General features: G+C 38.6%; 1 protein-coding gene across 1 annotated transcript in view; it reads left to right on the top strand.

Moving 5' to 3' along the window:
* Nucleotides 1–21,280, top strand: part of DIAPH2 (diaphanous related formin 2) — an 854,113-nt gene that overhangs the window by 148,517 nt on the left and 684,316 nt on the right. The window contains 3 exon segments of the mRNA XM_075068735.1: nucleotides 17,944–18,018; nucleotides 18,104–18,173; nucleotides 19,977–20,113. Coding sequence (XP_074924836.1) covers nucleotides 17,944–18,018; nucleotides 18,104–18,173; nucleotides 19,977–20,113 — 282 coding nt within the window.

Genomic DNA, 21,280 nt, shown 5'->3' with positions numbered 1-21,280 from the left:
TTTTTTTGAAAGTGAACAGCATGTATCAACCAGCTCTACTTATTGCATAGTCAAACAAATACTGAAGAGACACGAATGTGATGTGACCTGAAATTAACTACAGATGATTTTACTGCCTTTCAAAATATTTGCAGAAAATCAAACTCAGTTCTGGAAAAAACCCAAAAAACTTGATTTGTAACATATTTGTACAGGATTACATGGTTTGAGCTTGAGTACTACCAAATGATATCTATGCATTCCACCTCATATTAAAGGCAAGAGTTTGTTCCTCTGATTGTGGATAATGACTTTCAAATGTATTATCATGAAACTCTCATCTTTTACATGAGCTATAAACATTAATTCGTTAATACCCCTTTAAATAAACTTAAATATCAGAAGCTACCTTTTTATGTTCCTATATAACTGTTTATCAGTATTGGTTCATTGCATTTTTATGAACCAGATTGTATTGCTGTTGTTGTCAGTTGTCATATCATCACATCTTGGACCATTTGTGTAGTGTCAGAGAAATAACAAATTACAGACTGAAAATGTGTTGTAATGCGAATAATTTGAAAGTAGTGCTTATCTGAAAGACTATTTCAGGCTTGTAACCTTAGGGGTGGGTGGCAGGGTTTTGATGTATGTTGAGACACAGTAGTGCTCACGTTGGACATCAATAGAGTTGACATTTGGGAGCGTAGTAACTCAATATCAGAAGTAAGAACTTTGTTACTGCATGGTTAAAAATGCAACTTTGAGAAAGGACTAGTATATAGTAAATAAATATGTAATTCAAATAATTTTTCAAATGAATGTGTAGAAAAGTATGCATTTTTTTAAATAGAAACCTTTTGCATTTTCTGATTTTTATGTTTTAAGTGCTGTTCCATTAGCACAATTTAGAACAGTAAGACATCTGTTTCTGTTCCTTGTAACACTGACAAATAGTAAATTAAAGATTGCATTAGAATTAATTCACTGTACAGAAATGTATTTCTGGGGAGTGTATATAACTGGGTCTGATGAACTATCAGTTATTGGTGACACACCGTAGATAAATAGACGCAGAATGCAGTTTGAAGTGTTTGTTTCAACAGAAGCTGAAGTCTCCATTCCTGCTCCTCATTGGAGAGTAGTTTCAAAAAGTTTATTCAGTCCTTTGTATCTTGAATGAGACTCATAGCAAGTGTGTCAATTGAGATGCTGGGTTTTTGTGAGTAAATACATAAAGTATATTGATATAAAATGTTTAAAGTATGGTGTGTGTTAAGTTATTCACCACATTGTTCAGAAACTACACTGAGCTAGTCATGAAAGATTTATTGTATATGTAGGCCGACAAACTGTTGAACTGTGGCACCACTCTGTTTAGCATAAATGTAGTAGGAAAGAGCAATTAGTACTACGTTACTTTCGAAGTATGGCTAATTTGCCCTTTATACCGAACTACCAAAAATATTTAGCAGCTGAGTATCATAACTGTCTAAGGAATGATATGGAGTTTAATTAAGTCCTGCTTCAGACTGAATTTTATGAGTTTGTGAATTGAGTTGGCCATTAGATACAACATTTACCATAACCAGTCTAGAATGACAAATTTAATACTGTAAACTTTCAAGACCTTGACTGCATTATGAATCTACTGTGAATTGGCAAGTACAGTTCTAACTTAATGCAAATCAGATACTGTGTATAAACATGGCGACCAACTGGTTTTAACCATCCTATATTATTCCTGAATGTGCTTACACTGATGACAGATACTGACCTGAAATGCTGAAGTATTTTTTTCTGCAGTAAGAAAGGATATGAATATGATTGTGCTTCCTTAGTGCATGATGACACTGCTGTTAATCTTTTTCAGTACTGTACTGTTTCAAAAGCCTTAGCATGAGTTTTTATCATGTATGTACAAATTTGTCAGTGTGTGAAAAAAGGTGCATGCATGTTGTTGCTAGCACAAAGGTGTGCAAACTCCCATAGAAAACTTGTTTTCTGCAAGCTTGGCTGGCATGTCCATGCAGCCTGCCGCTTCCTACGGCTCACATTGGCCAGGAATGGCGAACTGTGGCCACTGGGAGCTGCGGGGGGCCGTGCCTGCCGATAGTCAACGTCAGCAAAATCTCTCGTGGCCCAGAATCAGATTACTCTGATGGGTCACATGTGCCCCCCCCATCCCCCGGCCCCTCTCCTCACTCTCAACCTCGCTCTTTTGACATATTGATTGAGACCTGCATACCACCTTAATGCCGACCGCCTCGTCCCCTATTACCTTTTGGGGTTCTCGTGCATTCTTCACGTGCAACTGGAACAAGATCACTATGGACAGTTGGGTTCTGGAGATTATCCATCAGCGATATTCTGTAGAGTTTCTCTCCTTCTCACCTCCATACTCCCTTCAGGGACCACTCTTTCGAGGAAATTCTTTAACAGGAAACAGAATCCCTCCTTACCAAGGGGCAATAGAGTGCGTCCCACCTCATCACCAAGGGAGAGGATTCTATTCCCTATTTCCCCCAAAAGGTGGAAGGTGCAGACCCATCCTGGACTTTCTGCAATTCAGCATCTTTATTGGAAAACTGAAGTTTGTGGCTCTTGATGAGAAGGATACATATTTTCACATGGAAGCATTATTCACCCATCACAAAGGAACTTCCTGCTTTTTATGGTAGGCCAGGAACTCTTCTAGTTTTAAATCCTTCCCTTTGGTCGGGTTACAGAACCCAGTATTTATGAAGCTTTTTTTTTTGGTAGTAGCTGCCCAGATGAGACATGAGCTATGCGGTATAAACATACATGGATGATTTGTGCCTGGTAGGCTGATATCATCAGCAGGTCAGGTTGGTGATAAGGGTTCTTGTGCAACTTTTAGTGGCCCAAAGTGTTGGCATGAATGGAGCAAAGTCTGTTTTGTTACTCACAAGATCAATAAACTGTTTAGGGGCAAGATTGGACTCTCTTTCTATGAGGGCATTCCTCCCCTTAGAAAGGTTTCATGTACTCTGCACCTTGGTATCCCACACCATTTACAGACCCTGCATACATCTCTGTGACTCCTTATGACAGACTCCACTGATGGTGCATGTAGATTTGGTCCACTCAACCTATTGACCAAGCAAGGATCACATCAACTCCAGGGTGGTCGTTCCCACCAGAGTTGTCACCTCTCAAACTTGATGTTCAAACACAGTTCCCTTCAGCCTCCCAACCCCCATGGACACCATTGCAACAGACTCCCACCTTCTGGGGTGAGATGCTCATCTGGACAGTCATACTGCCCAGGGTACCTGGACCCCATCAGACACTAGACTACATATAAACTAATTTGAACTGAAGATGGTCCTCCTTGTGTGCGAAGTCTTCCTTCCGTTTATATGCTCGCCCCATATTCCGATAATGTCTCACAATACCACCACTATCTAAACAAACAGGGAGGAGTTAGAGTTTCTCCCCGCTCCCAGGAAGCCGTGAGACGTTGGAACTGGTGTGTCAGGAACTGCATCATATCTTTTCAGTATTCACAATTCCTTGGCAGACAAACTAAGCAGAAGCTTCTTGATAGACTACGAGTGGGAGATTAATGACACAGTCCTCAGTGAGATATTTGCAGGTGGGGTACTCCACTATAGAACCTCTTGATGTCCCAAATGAATGGAAAGCTCCCTTTTGTAGCTCCAGGGGAGCCATGGGTTGCAACTCTCAAGGTTGATGGTCTGCTGATATTTTGGACCAACGGCCTCTGTTAGGCCTTTCCTCCCATTTTCCTGCTTTCATTGGTCATAGAAAAGACATGTTGTGACAGAACCAACATCATTCTCTTAGCTCCCCACTGGGCCAGACAGTTGAGGTTCACAGAAATTCTACCAGTGTTTGCCCACTTACCAGTCAGGAGTCACCCATTCTCAAATATCTTAACCCAAGATGTGGCGGGAAGTGGGGGCGAGGGGGAGAGTTAATATCCCAATCAAGGTTAGCTTCATTTTATGGCCTGGTTTTTGAGTGGGCATCAAATAGAATAGTCATAGAATCACAGAACTGGAAGGGACCTCAAGAGGACATCTAGTCCAGTCCCCTGCATTCAAGGCAGGACTAAGTATTATCTAGACCATCTCTGACAGGTGTTGGTCCAACCTGCTCTTAAAAGTCCCCAATGATGCAGATTCCACAATCTCCCTAGGCAATTTAATTCCAATGCTTAACCACCCTGACAGTTGGGAAGTTTTTCCTAATGTCCAACCAAAACCGTCCTTGCTGCAATTTAAGCCCATTGCTTCTTGTCCTATCTTCAGAGGTTAAGAAGAACAATTTTTCTCCCTTTTCTTTGTAACAACGTTTTATGTACTTGAAAACTGTTGTCATGTGCCTTCTCAGTTTTCTCTTCTCCAGACTAAACAAACCCATTTTTTTTCGATCTTCCCTCATAGGTCATATTTTCTGGACCTTTAATCATTTTTGTTGCTCTTCTCTGGACTTTCACCAGTTTGTCCACATCTTTCCTGAAATATGATGGTCAGAACTGGACACAATACTCCAGTTTAGGCCTAATCAGTGTGGAGTAGAGCGGAAGAATTATATCTCATGTCTTGCTTACAATACTTCTGTTAATACATCCCAGAATGTTCGCTTTTTTGAAAGTGTTACACGGTTGACTAATATTTAGCTTGTGATCCAGTATGACCCCCCAGATTCCTTTCCATGGTACTCCTTCTTAGGTAGTCATTTCCCATTTTGTATGTGTGCAACCAATTGTTCCTTCCTAAGTGGAGTACTTTGTATTTGTCCTTATTGAATTTCATCCTATTTACTTCAGACCATTTCTCCATTTCGTCCAGATCATTTTGAATTTTAATCCTATCCACCAAAGCACTTAACCCCTCTCAACTTCTTGATAGACTACGTATCGTCGTAGACTTGGTATTGTCCCCAGTTCGGCTCCGGTTCAGTTGATCCATACCAGAGTAAAAAAGAGTCTAGTAGCTCCTGCTGTTGAGCCAAATTTTTGGCCTGGGCACAACTGTACCGACATTATTCAGATACTGTAATAATTCTGTTCTAGACTCTCTCCCATTGGGATCTCTCTGTGTTTACTATGAATACAACTTGCAGAGTTAAGTGCCTTCCTCCCACTGGTGGAAGGACACTTAATCTTTACTCACCCAGGTACAATATAATTCATGAAAGGCCTTATTAGGACCTTCCCTTCAGTAGGATCTTAAGTTAAGATTCTTAACCTTGTCCTTTCCAAGTTCATTAATCACCTTTAGAATGCATGGGGATTTTTACCATGGCCTACCTGTCCACGAAGGTGGTGTTCTTAGTAGCTATCACCTCAGCTAGGAGAGTCAGTAAGCTCGGAGCCATCATGGTGGACCCTCTTATACAGTGGTTCACAAATGAAAGGTTTCTCTTTGACCTCACCCATGTTTTTCCCCCAATTTTTTTGTGTTCTGCATATATTAAACAATACACTTATCTGTATATTTCTCAAAATGCCACACTTTCTCTGAAGATGACACAGATCACTCCATCGATGTCCGGCGTGCTCTAGTGTTCTACCTGAACAGAACCAAACCCATTAGGAAATTACAGAGGCTCTTCATTGCCATAGCATTGAGGTCACATGGACAAGCCATATCATCCCAGAAGATTTCTAAGTGGGTCTTAGGATGTATCACGGAATGCTACAATTTAACAAATAGTCCTACTCCTGGGGGTGTCACAGCAGCCTCCATGGCATCCCTGTCAGACATTCCGCTCTAGGACATCTGCAGAGTGGCCATCTGGAGTTGGAGCCACATGTTCATGACACACTATGCCTTGCCTAGTTGATGCCTCAGCTGTGGTTGCAAGTGTGGGAGTGGTAGTATTTTTCAGCTTCCCCGCACTCGTCTGCCGTCTGAACACTGCTTGCCAATCACCCATATGTAAAATATACATAAGGACCACCTCTCAAAGAAGTAGTCAAGGTTACTTTCTGTAGCTGGAAGTTATTTGATGTGCGGTCCCTATCTGTATTCTATTGTCTGTTCTCCATCCCCTCTGCTTCAGATCCTGTTGGATTTACAGTAAGAGGAGGTACTGGAGAGGAATTCACCCACACACCTTTATTTGGGAGCACGGAGAGAGCTACTGTGCATGTGGGCCAACAGACAGTGCTTTGAAGAACTTTCAAAGTCGGGTGCATGGCGTTCATGCATACCCGCATGTGGAATACAGGTGGGACCCACACATTTTGAAGAATTTCCATTTAAGTATCTTCCACTTCTTTTTATAGGTTATATGATTTAATTAGAACTGTTGACCTTTTTTTTTTTTTAAATAGGCTTTCCTTCGGCTCTTTTCAGAGGAGGGTAGATTTGATTTAAATCAAACTGATTTAAATCACTAGTCAGGAAGACTCAATTAAGTCATGGATTTCTACATAAAAGTGCATTCTTGTTGTTACAACCTTAATACATATTCTTCACAACTCAGAGATAAACTGGGAGTGGTTGGCTCATTACAAAAACAGCTTTGCCTCTTCTGGAATTGACAACTCCTCCTCTATTATTGGGAGTGGACTACATCCACCCTGATCGAATTGGCCCTGTCAACACTGGTTCTCCACTTGTGAGGTAGTTCCCTTCTCTTCATGTGTCATTATATAATTCCTGCATCTGTAATTTTCACTACATGCATCTGAAGAAGTGGGGTTTTTTACCTATGAAAGCTTATGCACAAATAAACCTGTTAGTCTTTAAGGTGCCACTGGACTCTTTGTTGTTTCTGCTCAAACAGTTTCACTTTTGTTTCTACTGCCTCTTTCTCCCTTCTCACATTTATTTCCAGATTCTCCTTGTCCATATCTATTCTACCCCAAACAATCTTTTATTCGTTGAACTTTTTGAAACTTTGCACTTTTAGAGAGAGGTAAGGATTGACTCTGGGTACACAAATTCGCAGAAGGACAATAGGGTTGAGGTCTGTTATTTCTCACCTCTATATATTTATTTATTTAAAAACATTTTTGCTCTTAAGAAGCATGTTATCTCTGGAGACACAAACCCACAATTTGAGAAGTTCAAAACTAAGCATCTCTGATGGTATCTTCTAGGTTGAGCACTGAGTCCCATTGGGTAGATAGAAAAAATACCCTAAATAATCTATACAGAAGTGACTGGAACCCAATAAGATTGGGTCCCTAATCCATGAACTATTGGAACTCATTTGCAAAACTTTTCTTAAACATTACATGAATATATTTTCTCATGCTATAGAATTAGAATTTATAATCCCTGTTCCATTATGAGATATCTTTGAGCTGTAATGTATCTTAATTAAAACTATCTCTCAGCATGGGGCTTCCCACCAGGAGCCTGGCAGATGGCTTGGGCTCTAGGTGTGGGGTTCTCCGGCTGGGAGCGGGAAGCCAGGAGCCCAGAGGCAGCAGGGCTTCTGGTGGAGAGCATGGCCAGCAGACTGACTTGGAGCAGGGACCCCTCCACCTGGTGTGGGGTGACAGCCTGATCTTTGAAACAGGTCATCCTAACTGCATTGACATAAGCCCAGTGCCTCTTGTGGAGGTGGAGTTATGATGATGGTGTATAGGGCACTTACCATCGGCAGAACAAGGATGTAGTGTAGTATAGACATTGACATAATTAGGTCGATGTAAGCTGCCTTACATTGACCTAACTTTCTAGTGTAGAAGCCTAACAAGATGAAAACTTTTATACTACCTATTGTAGTAAATAATAACGAATGACTGTAATTCCTCCATTGATGCATACAAATGGAAGTATGTAGAGTTTAAGTACCTGTGTAATAGATTGTTGCTGGTTCTAGAAAGGGGATTCGTGAGCGAGATATGTGATAAGATATTTGTCATTCTCTTGCATTGTCAAACAGTTGCTCCATCTTTCTGCTTTAAGTAACTTTGAGCCTTATTTTATTGCTGTGTGACACTGTAAGATGTTTTATGGTCTACTTCTGTTTGCATCATGTAGTTAGTATTCCCACTGATTTAAAGGGAAGTTTCATTGAGTAAGTATAGCAATATTTACTCCTTAAATGATAGTTCGCATTTATTTGGAATGGGCATTGATAATGTTTTGTATGTAAAGTAAACATATAGGTTTTGGAGCCTGCCTAACTTGATAATTTTATATTCATGCCAATCTCTTAATTTGTTTACTTAGTATTGTATTCTCAAAAAGCTGGTCTGTGTGTGTGCTTTATTTTAATGTAGTTTTTAGCTCAACAATTTCATGTGTTGTACCAAGCAGTACCTATTCATACCAAAACCAGAAACATGATGGTTATTTAATGGCCTAAGATGCTTTTTTACTAGTAGATGTTATGACATATTTTCTCCACCAAGTAGATCAAGTACAAAAGTAAAACACAAATTATATAAGATTACCGAAGTGGTGCAGCCTCCGAAGATACCAGCAACCACTTCAAGAAAAAAATATATGAAAACATATGGAAAATCTTCCATTCAAAATTAGTACAAATTAGCTTTGTGCTTTGAATATCTCTGGTAAGCCAAGGGAAGCAAATGGCAGATGTGCACTGAGAGAGCCTAGCTGTCTGTCCTAAAAAATTCAGTCTCAAGAATAAATAGTACATCCATCCTAGCTGTTGAAACTGACTGACTGTATTATGAGGGAAGAAAATAAATTGCTATGACACAGCATTGTGAAAATATAATTAGTACATAGATGAGAACACAACCCTATTACTCTCTCTCTTTATTGTTGTTACAAACCACAAACATCTCAGTAGTGCTGCTGTAGCATGAGGAAGGAGGAAATTCTGCATAATCCCGGTTGGGAGAAGACATGGTTGACAGCGGCCTGTCTGCTATTTATGGCATTGGAGTGGCCAGCTCAAGCCCACCACTGTTAAGATTTTGGAATACTGTTTAACAACCTTTTCACAGCTGCTTTCTGGTTTTGCTTCTTTCTGTATATTTTGTTCCCTCATTCCCTAAAGAAGATGAACATGCATTAACAAGAACTAATATTTTCCCCACTTACTTTTCATCTGTGTTCTTCTAATTTATCAGTCTGTCATCCTGATCCCATCTTCTCTCAGCTTCTATCCAGTCTCGCTCCTATGATAGTTACAACCTTCTACAGATAGATTTTGTCACCTCTCTTAGGGGAAGAAGCTTGTCCTTGATCACACCAGTCCACTACTTCTTAATTCACTTTTCTGCCTCCGCTAGACTTTTCAGCCTAGTTTTCCTCTCCTGATTTTTTAAATATTTAAATATTGTTTCTTGCCCTACTCACCTCTCAAGTAATCTAACTAAAATGGCCTTTTCCCCATCCAATTCAAAATATTGCCTTTTTTCTCCTGAGCAGGTTCTCATACTTTTGGCAATTAAACAATCCACTTCTGCCACTTTCTGTCTTCCTGTGGGTTCTACAACTGTAGGCTCTTCCCGTTCTCCTTCTGTATCACCTTTGGCTCTTCATCCTCTCTTTTCTCCATATCCATTGTCATCTCTGATTTATAGTCTTGGATGTCTCTTCTTCTGTTATCTCTCGTCACTCATCTGCTCGTTGCTTTCAGCTGCTAGAAATGAGTCCCAGAACTTGCCTTCTGTGTGCTCTAATCTCCTCCTGGATGTACTGGTGTCATCTGAATTTGTCTCTGGAATAAAGCTTCATAGTTCACCTGGGAATCCTCTTATGCTTCACCAAGCCCTTTACAGAACACACTATACTCTGTCTCACGTCTTCCCTACATATGCTGTCTGTCCTGTAACTTACTCCTTTTCCAGATCTCGTCAATGAAATCCTTTCTCTTAGTATCCTCACTTCTAAGCATCTTGGCTTCCTCTCAGTTATCTCCTATCTTTGTTGCTGAAACCTTTAACTCTGACCTCTTGTCAGCTCTCTTTTTCCATCTTCCAGTCTGTAGAAAACACAATTGATTAAGTCATAAATCATTTCTGCTTTTCCCGTTACAATGAATTAAGCTTAATAGAAATGAGCCCTCTTATTAGCTTCCTGTCACTTACTGCATCACATTCTGCCCCCTGCATAATCTTAAAGAGCTTTTGAAATCTTACCACCACATTCAGTACGTTTCTAGGATGTGTATTCTGCAATGTCAGTCCTCTAAGGCCTTGTTGAACCTGGGTAGCTCTGCAGGGCCATCTAGTGACAGTGTTTCATATGTAGAATTAAACTCTAAAGCCTTTAAATTAAAATGTTGGTTTTTTTGTTTTGTTTTTGTTTTAAACAAAATGCTAGCAGGATAGGAATTAAGTTGCTATTTTACTTGTTAGTCTTTGACTTCAGCAAGCCATGTTACTACAGTTGCCACCTCCAAGATAGGACCTGGCCAATGACCATTCTGACCCCACGACCGCCACCAACAAATGAGGTCCTAGCGCTGATTGTAGCTGGTAACTCGTATGTTTGAGAACCATTTTTACACACACAGAAAATAAATGTGTATTTTTGTTACTCTATCAGTTTTTCTTACAGTATACTACAATGACATCGCTATCCATAGGTGTGAATTATTGAGCACTCTAGCATGTCTCAAGTGGGGTGGGAGTGGGGAGGGGAACTCCGTGTTAAATATTTTAACCATCTAGGATGGTTAAAAACCCTACACGTTACTAAAATACATGTTCAAAGAGTGTGCACTTTAAGCAGGAAACGAAAAAGTAGTCTGCAATGAGTCCATGGGTATTAGTGTTTTTTCCTTGAAATCTGTACTATTCACCTATCTTCTTGCTCTTCATAGATTTAGGTTCCCTGATGCTTCTTCATTTATGGTGTAACTGCTAATGTTCAAATACATCTTGACATGTAGAGCATATCATTGATTTCTTTAATGCATGTGTAATAAGCCTCTGTCCCAAATCTGGACCTTAGCGTCCAAAATCTGAGTGCTTAGCATGAACCTCCAAGCTTAATTACCAGCTTGGATCTTATCTCACTGCCACCAATCAGGATTCTGAGTACCTGATAAACTCTCTGGTCTCCCCAAACCTTTCCCTGGGGGACCCCCAAGACTCAGATGCCCTGAGCCTCCAACAAAGGGAAATAACCCACTTCCCTTCCTGCTCTTTACTTCCTCCCAGATTTTCCCGCCCTGGGGATACTAGGAGATTTCCCTGCTTCAATCCCTTGAAACACAAAACAGAGAGGACGATTTACCTTCCCCCCTCCTTCTTCTCCCCCCTCCCAGTCTTTCCCTGAGAGAGACAGTACTCCTGGCACAGAGATTCCTATCCCCTTGCCTTAACTAGGAAAAGAAAATCCAACAAGTTTTAAAAAGAAAGCTTTATATAAAAAAGAAAGAAAAAACACATGACATGATCACTGCATCAAGATGACATAACACAGGGCTATTGCTTAAAAGAAAATATGAATAATCAGCCTTATTCAAAAAGATATCCAATTTAAACATTCCAGCAACTCCACACATGTAAATACAAAATACAATATAAACCTATTGCTTTTCCTTTTGTACTCACAACTTGGGAACAGAAGGGTAGAAAGAAGCTTGGAGATAGATAGAAAAAAAAAAAAACTCTTCCCTCATAGCCGAGAGAAACAAACAGACAGAACAAAGACAAAACACATCCAGAAGTTCCCTCCCTCACTTTGAAAAATCCGGTTTCCTGATTGGTCCTCTGGTCAGGTGTTTGGTTCCCTTTGTTAACCCTTTACAGGTAAAAGAAACATTAACCCTTAGCTATCTCTTTATGACAGCATGTTTAACAGTTAAAGGGTACGGTGCCAAAAGTGAAATATCTGCAAATTGCACAGAGACTTTCTAAAGACACCATAATAAAGGCTCAACTTTAAATGTATACCTGAAATTAAAAAACATAGTAAGAGAAGCAAAAAAGAGCCACCATGGCTAAACAACAAAGTAAAAGAAACAGTGAGAGGCAAAAAAGCGTCAGTGAGAGGCAAAAAGTGGAAGAATTTATTTAATCCCATGTAACTTGGATTGTAATCCTTTAGGGACAACACTGTCTTTTTCTTTGTTTTGTTTTGTTGTCACGGGTGTGTGCTTACCACAGGAGGTCCCTGATCCTTGTTTGAGACCTTTAAGCTCTACTTTAATTAAACAAGATTGAATTTATTAATTTAATTTTGAGTCTTTGTATTTTTAGGTGGGTTGTATATCAGAAAGCTGCTGCTTTGTCTTAATTTGATGTCACTTTTTTATGTTCCTGGAAGCGAGACCTGTTGAACCAGTGGAAGGGCAGAAGTTAAACATAATGTGAAGCCTCTTGAGCTGTGTTGATCTGGCAGTAAAACCCTACAAGATGTCCACTGACATATAGAGTACTTTTGTAACTATCTGATTGAATGTTAAATTCATTTTGATTTAAACATAGGAGTGGCCTATTCATGGTTCTGGGCACTTTTTTGTATATTATAAACATGCAAGTATAGGAGGATTAACACTAATGAAAATAAATGTAGTAACTTTGAAGTAACTAAGAAGTGGAAAAATAAAACAACCTCAACACAGATTGTAGCCTTAAATATAACTCTTGCTGTCCAAAGGCTCAGAAGTAGAGGTGAATATTGCAAAGGGCTCTTAAGGTCACCAACTTAAAGTTATTTCAAATCGAGATGGGGACTGAATTCTGAAGCTCAGGCTCCCTGTCAGCAATTCCGTCAATCAAACTGACACATCTTCAGCTTTTACTTGTGGCATTTGTGACAATATATCATGGGGGGCAGGGGAAGCTTTCTTAGAAGTACCACACCAAGTTGTTCTTTGCTGAACAAAGCCAACATTATCTCAATGAGGCAACACATAATAAACAACAAATTTGAATACTAGCTTCAGTATCAATGTATTTAACAGGCTGCTGATGGAGACTTTGCGTGTGGTGAAGGCAAGGAAACTCTACCTCATTCCCTATCCAGAATCAGATTTTTTTGAGTGGGGGGAAGTCTGCAATGGAAGTTTGAGACTGTTAAATCGATTGCAATCTAGATGTCTTCCCTTAATTTTGTGCATTTTGCTAAGTAAACTATGGTGACCTTATGAAGAGAGAGTCTGGAAAGAGAATGCCTAGGAGCCACTTCGTTGATAGTTGAAGATATTTTTGAGCAGTTCTGCCAAGCCATGGATAAGGACAGAACAAAAATATTCTCCTTTCAGGAAGTTTCCTGTGTTCGGTAATGCTGGACCGTTAACACTGGTTCTTTAGTTGAACTGGAGGGGTGCTATGCCTTCTCAGTTTGCAGGTGTGAAAAGGCCAAAATTCAGTTTTTGCTGCCAAAATAAATCAAATATCAGATCAAGTGTGACCAAGTGAGGCATAAACCAGCTGGGCTATTCAGTGGTGGTTAATTGTGATTTTTGAATCCTAAGCGCTCTCTGAATAGCAGACACAAATGTGGTTTCTGAAAGTCAGAGTACTGTCAGCCAATACCAGCTCAGCACTAGTACCAGTCCCCTTTTAGCATCATCCTGGCACTTGCTCTCTATGTATATGCTGTATATATTCCTTGCCTGAGTAGGAAGAGGACTTTCTACACTTCCAAGCTAGATGCAAGCAGCAGAACCGTGTTATCACCCAGTTGACCTCTGCCTGAAGCCTAGCACTAATAACCAGTTTAGCAGCATAACCCCAGACAGGGTTCGGTAATATGTGTAAAGTTGAGGGGTTTGTTACTGAACAGATCATGAGTATTTGACAAGCTGCGCGCAACCTGAAATTGGTCAGCATCAGCTGAAGACTTTTTCCTGCAACACACTATCTTTCTGAGTGATCAAAATTAGAAATCTTGATTCCAGCTTCTGCTATAACCATAGACTATGTCTACCATAACTAAACAGCTGGTACTTCTAATCTTTCTTTCTATGATATGCAGGATTTTAATCAACAATAAAGCATAGTTTTGGAACTGATTGTCAATGTAATTGCCAGTAAAACATTTCAGTATTGTAAAATTCTACTAAGTTTTCAAATTAAGATATGTATTGCAGAACTACATATATACTTATAATACAGCAAGCCTGTCTCAGATGTTTTGTATTGACAGACTCTGTCTAAGGTAAATTTTCAGTCTGGTGTATTATTTAAACTCTCAACACAAATGATTGTTAATGTGTTATGCAATGGAATTGTCTTTGCTACCTCTAACTCAGTTGTATTGATCATAGTAATTTGAATATATTTTCAGCTACTCATTTTTTCATACTAATACTATGAATTCCTTAGAGAAAATACTTCATTGGAGTGATAATTATATTCCTTACATACTTATCATTGTTTGTAGCTAGTTGTTATTACCATTCACTGTTGATTTCTGTTCATTTAACTGTAGAATTCTAACGTGCAAATTTGTGATTAAAACGAGCTTTTTAGAGCCAACTTTCAGTGACGTACCAGAGGGGTAGCCGTGTTAGTCTGGATCTGTAAAAGCAGCAAAGAGTCCTGTGGCACCTTATAGACTTAACAGACGTATTGGAGCATGAGCTTTCGTGGGTGAATACATTGGATGCATCCAATGAAGTGAGTATTCACCCACGAAAGCTCATGCTCCAATACGTCTGTTAAGTCTATAAGGTGCCACAGGACTCTTTACTGCTCTTTCAGTGACGTTGGTATTTTACTTTTAAAGTTGTTTTGGACTGTTAGGTGTCTGAGTTGCTACGCTTACTGACAAATAATTTTTCCATCTTCTGTCAATGAATGGAATTGCTTTTGGGTTGACTATAAATACCAGGAATAGCTTATGGATTTTTTTGGCTTAATATTAGTCTCAGAACTGGTAAACAACCTCCTTATGCCGTTTAAATAGAAACGGAATGGTAAGAAGTTATCTGTTGTAGATAGGATACCTAGATGGGAGGCTTTGAAACTTGGCGATCAGTCGCTATTTAAGTGAATTTGGTTTAAGCAAAGGTTTACAGCTGCCTTCCAGGTTTGTTTTCGGTATACTTCTGCTAAGTTTTCTTTTCTAAAACAGAAAATGAAATAATTGGACAGTATGTAAAATCAGAACCAACACATTTAGACACTACTTCAGGAGCTACAGATTGTGGCATGGTGGGTTAAGAAGAAGATTGGAGTTTTCTTCTTCAGATCATTGCTTCTAATAGATTTGTCAGCTCTTCAGTATTTGAAGATAGTGTCTGTTACCCTAAGTCCTTTCCTGCTGCCACACCACAAGATTTCCTCGGGAGGAGTTCAGAAAGTACCAATAAACCATTTAAAATAAGAAATGGGAGGAAATTACAGGTGTGCTAGTGTAAGTGTAAATGGTGTGTGTGCGTTTATTTTATTAATTAGCTGATATACTGGTTCAATTTTGAAATGGAAATCTAACAAACCAGATTTTTAAATTTGCTAAGTGGTGTAGCCAATACTATGATAGCACTTAATTAGGTTAGCCCCCTTTTTGGAAGCTCTTTTTTCACAGGTCTGCTTTTAAATTGGACAGTATTTCTCAGGTAAGGACACTTAAGTTAGTTATTAACCTATCAAAAGTTTATTAATGCTCTCTGAGCCAGAGAAGTATAGAATCAAAAGTTCATCCATTAAATGTAGATATAACAGATGTTCTAGGGGAAAAAAACACATGCAGTCTTCTAAGCGATTAACATAGCAGCCCAGTAGCTATGCCAAAGAACAGTACATAGACTTAGTCATCAATTTTCAATTATTTTCAGTACCACTAATACATGACATGTCAAGTAATTCATGTCTTAAGGCACTGTTAGCAATGTAGTCCGTGCTATTTTACTCATTTCGTATGAAAGGGAGTACTGTAGTTTAAAATATCGAGAGGAATTGCTTTAAGTCTTTCAGGACGGCATGTTGGGCTCTTCGGCGGCAATTTGGCGGCAGGTCCTTCCCTTCGAGAGGGACCGAGGGACTCACCACCGAATTGCCACCAAAGAAGAAAGTGGTGCGGTGGAACTGCTGCCGATCACGATCGTGGCTTTTTTTTTTCTTTCCCCCTTTCTGCCCCTTGGGGCAGGAAAAACCATGGAGCTGCCCCTGGTCCTTACAGGTAGAAAGTTTTCCCTAGTAGCTGTCCCACACATCTTGTGTGGCACATTAAACTGATTACTTGTGGTCCTACCATTGGTGGACCTGGAGAACAATCGATCAGCATCTTTTATTACAACACTTAACGTACTTGAAGACTGTTAATAGGTCCCCACTCAGTCTTTTTCTTCTCAAGATAAAACATGTCCAGCATTTTTAATCTTCCTTTTAAGTCAGGGTTCTAAACCTGGTATAATTTTTGTGGCTCTGCGCTGAACTGCTCTTCAGTTTGTCCCATTGTTCCTAAAGTGTAACTCCCACAGTAGGACACAGTGTTCCAGTTGAGGCCTCACCAGTGCCAAGTAGAGTGGGGCAATTCTCTCATTTCTTTACATCTGACATTCCTGCTATGATACCCCAAAATATTAGACTTTTTCGCATTTACGTTGTTGGCTCTTACTCAGCTTGTGAACCACAATAATCACCAGATCCATTTTCAGCATTACAGTATACTACACCTTGCTAGTTATTCTCCATTTTGTAGTTATGCCTGTGTCTTTTCCTTCCTAACAGCACTAATTTTGTTCTTACCTTTATTGAAATTCATTTTATTAATTTCTGACCAATTCTCTAATTTGTCAAGGTCATTTTGAATTCTAATCCTGTTTTCCAAAGTGCTAGGAGGCCCTCGCAGTTTGGCATCATCTGCAGTTTTTATAAGCATAATGAGTTGGTTAATGGAATGGAGAGTAATGAAAATACCGTATAGTACCAGACCTAAGACAGATCACTGTGGGACCCAACTAGATATATTGTCCAAGTTTGCCAGTGAACCACTGATAACTGAATAAGGCCTTTCAACCTGTTGCTCAACCCACCTTATACTAATTTAATCTAAACTGCATTTCCCTACTTTGTTGTGCTGTTAAATATATGAAGCAATTTTCCAAATGTCAGCACTGGATTTGTGTTCTATACCTGGAGACATTTTATTTGTCATGCTCAAAACTAGCCAGAGTCAGTGACCAAAATTCAGGGGTTAGATACTGTCAAGGTTCCTTCCCCACTCTGAACTTTAGGGTACAGATGTTGGGACCTGCATGGACACTTCTAAGCTTCATTACTAGCTTAGATCTGGTATCATTGCCACCATCCAGAATTTTCAGTGTCTGGATCACTCCCTTTCCCCTCAAAACCTTCCCCTCCCTGGGTAGCCTTGAGAGACTCCTTCACCAGTTCCCTGGTGAGTCAAGATCCAATCCCTTGGATCTTAAAACAAGGAGAAATTAACCATCCCCCCTTTCCCCCCCCCCCAATCCCTGGTGAGTCCAGATCCAATCTCCTTGGATCGAAAAACAAAGAAAAATCAATCAGGTATTAAGAAAAAGGCTTTTAATTAAAGAAAAGAAAGGTAAAAGAGAACCCCCTGGGAGAGATGAGCATACCAGCTACTCTCTGACAACAGATTGAGAACGCAGAGGATATTCCCCTAGACATAAATTTAGTTACACAAAAAAAATACCCAAATACTCAATTTGATTCTACCTCTAATTGCATAAGACAGGTTACAAAGAAATAAACATAAACCTATTTATTCCTTTCTAAAACTTACTACTCTGATAAGAGGCTGGTTCCTTGATCTTTTTCACTCCGGCTGAAACTGAAACTCTAAACAAAGGAAAAACTTCCCTCCTTCCTTTTGAAACATCTTGTTCCCCCATTGGTTCCTCTGGTTAGGTGTTAGCTAGGCTAGGTGAACTTTTAACCCTTTACAGGTAAAAGAGGCATTAACCCTTAACCATCTGTTTATGACAGATACCAATACATTAAAACGGGTTTGAACTAATGTCTTGGTCATCTATAAAATATATTGGGAACATGGGACAAATCATCATATTGGAGAATAGTTGCACATTTGGTCAAATTAAATAAAAAATGAATCAATTAACATGTATATTTTACTCTTCCCACAGCTGGGTCAACAATTTTGGACATGAAGGTCTTGGGCTTCTGTTGGATGTACTGGAAAGACTTCTGGACAAGAAACAGTAAGAACCCAAAACACTGGGGTGGGAGATGGAAACTACTATTAATGTTTTGACCTTAGTTAATGCTGTTGGTTTTTCTTTCAAGGCAAGAAAGTATTGACAAGAAGAATCAACATAAGCTTATTCAGTGCCTCAAAGCATTTATGAATAATAAGGTAAGAGAAATATTTTTGTTTAGTTTTTGGTGCTTTGATCATGCCTGCCTGTTTGATAAAGACCTAAGTGCAATAATGAAGTTTAACATTATTGCATCTTTTCTTTTAGTCATGCTTCTTTGTCAAAAGTGAGAAATTCAGAGTAGTAAATATTTAAGTCCTGCATTAGTGAATTGGGGATAAGGATGCAGTACAGACTTGAGTGTCCAGTTCATGTATCTTCAGAGAAAAGGATGTTTCAGTAACAATTTTATTGAATGCTGTGGACCAAATTTAATTTGCTTGTTAGGGAAATATTCATAATACTTCTGTAGAATGGAAATAATAATAAAAAAGTTCTCCTCCAATTTTTTCTTCCTAATATGTGGAGTTTAACAGGAACAGGGTGCCTCAAGGCTTCTCTCTTTTCTCTAGCCTGGTAAGAGATGGGTGCAAGGGGAGAAAGAACTATAGTGGGGATTATTTAGATGAAGTTAAAATTAATGATGCCATTATTTCTAAGATACTGTGATCCGGAGTTAATGGGCAGAGTTGGTTTGTTTTTAAGATATTGTAAAGTCTTGGATGAGCGCTTAGTTGATGTGGAGTAGTAGAAATCAAAATACATAATTCATGGGATCAACTGTTTTCTTGGACTAAAATGTTTAATTTTAATATGTTAAAAAACCCATGAATTTGGGAATGAAAATGAACATATTTTTTCTGTAAGAAATGTCAAGGCTACATTTGGTGAGCAGATTGTAGGGAACTTTGTGGTATTCTTTAAACTGTAGAAATAGAAGGCCAGAACAATATGAAAGCAAGTAGAGAAATGCTTAATATTCATAAAATAGATGATATAGTCATTCAGCCATCATATTCAGGCATGGATGTCCAAAGTTAATCACCTAGTTCTGTGCTTAGCAAGATAACCACGTTTAAGTTTTCAGAAGTGCTGAACTCACAGCCCCCAATGACTTTAAAACAAGTTGTAGGTGCTCTGCATCTTGAGAAAAATGTGGTTTTTTAACCTGTTTTGAGATTCCACATTCTGGTAAACAGAATGATTTAAGCTGTTAATTTTATACACACACAGATGAAGGCGGAGTACACTCAGATATTGTCTTCAATCACAGACATAAATTACACCTATTTTCTCTTAATATTAGCTAGTGTATGTGTGTAATTGAAGTTTCTAGTAGTTGCTATTTCCAAACTTAAAAATAGATACTAGATTTAAGGGAATACATTGGAATTATGTTCTCAGATGTTAACCAGTTAAAATGGAATCTAACCAAAGTTTGTTTCGAAGATTCATGTCAATGAAGAGTTTTACTTGTGTGAGCTGTTGTTTGAAATCTGCATTATTAGATGATTTATGACTTTTTTAATCTCCCATAACAAATTGCAAAGTATTCAGTTACTGGTGTTCACCTTGCAGTTTCATGCTAAATATAGCAATTTATTATTGTTACTTAGTTTTATTGCTGTTACTTACCTGAATGTATTGATGAAAGATTCAGTCATTTGATGTAGGTGGGGGAAAAAAGTGATGAAACCGCTTAATCGAGATACCTATTATACTTCAGCATATCTGAATTATTAAGATTTGTCTTTTTCAGGAAGAAGATTATAGTTTAAAAGGTGAATTTAGTCCACGAGCGATAAAGCTGTTTGTGTGCTGAAGCAAGTTTCCCATTGAAGTGAAAATACTTGAAAAAAAAATACTTTTTATGTCCAATCTTGGATATGCAGGCTATACGTGTCTGAGGGAGAGGAATACCTTTTCGTGAAGAACTCATTGTTGTCTCTCTCTTTTTAAAGTACGGGTTGGAAAGAACTCTAGGAGATGAAAGAAGCCTTTTGTTACTAGCAAGAGCAATTGATCCAAAGCAACCAAACATGATGACGGAAACAGTAAAAATACTTTCTGCCATTTGTATTGTTGGAGAGGAAAATATGTAAGTAATGTGTTGAAGAGATACTTATTGTATGTAGGGCTTTGAGAAAATAACTAACTTGGGTTTTCCATTTTATCTATTCGTGTGTTTTGGCATGAGAAAGTGATTACAAATGTTCCACTTAATTTTGCATGTTGTAGATTATTTTGTTACTCTCTGTTTTCTTCTGTAGTAGTATAACATGGGGTAAACTCGTGTCTGGTGATAAGTCATTTATCTTACAAATGTCTTTAGTAATCTTTTCCTCTTCTGTTACACTGTTTTTAGTTTAGGTGAAAAGAAATGCATTATCTATTTAAATAGACAGAATCAGTGTTTTGATAAGTCAGTTGGAATAGTTTATATATTGGAATTATATCCTTTGTACTAAAATATTGACACTGACACCATTTACTGAGAGACTAAAAATGATTTTGGGGTAAGATAGTTTTTCAGACCATGGTTCTTTATAATCCACATTTGACTTTATCCGAGCATGACAAGTTTGAGCTGTTGAATAGTTTGCTTGTATTGCGATATACAGCATTCCATGTGTGAGTGAGTGAAAACCATGGAAAGTCCCTATGTGCTGCAAAACTTAAAATTGTCATGACTGAGACACTGAGTTATTGGCTGGTGAGTCAGTTCTCAGTTCCAGAGAAATTGACGGGCAATGTAAGAATAGGGTAGAAGTGTTCCTATATACATATGGGTGAAACCATTATGGCTTTTATGGCAGTAAATTATATCTTTTTAATCTGTTAGAATACTTCCAAAAAATAATGAGAGAGTAGATAAAGGTGACCAAATGGACCCAATTATTTACTCTTAATTTTTAAAATGCCTTTGATAAGGTCCTGTATGAAATAATTATATGGTAAGGGCTTGAGTCTTGTAGATAAAAATGTATTTCGGTTTAGATGAGTCATAGCGAACAGATAAATAACAAGCAATATATGTACATATCCAGTGTTGATGCTGCTGTCCAGTCAAAGGTGACACTAGTATTTAAGTGACAAAGGATGCAAAATATTAAACTTTTCTCTGAACTTGTACGATTGATTTTTAACCAAGATGACTAATTTAAAAAACAAAACAAAACTCTTAACAGATTTCCCAGATATTGTGATTGAATTTTCATTTTGAAATAGCCTAGGCATTCTGAAGTCATTTGAAGATTTTATTTTA

Source organism: Chelonoidis abingdonii, chromosome 8, assembly GCF_003597395.2.
Source record: "Chelonoidis abingdonii isolate Lonesome George chromosome 8, CheloAbing_2.0, whole genome shotgun sequence".
Lineage (NCBI taxonomy): Eukaryota > Metazoa > Chordata > Testudines > Testudinidae > Chelonoidis > Chelonoidis abingdonii.
The sequence above is the reverse complement of the archived record's forward strand: the minus strand, read 5'-3'. Positions and strand labels throughout refer to the sequence as shown.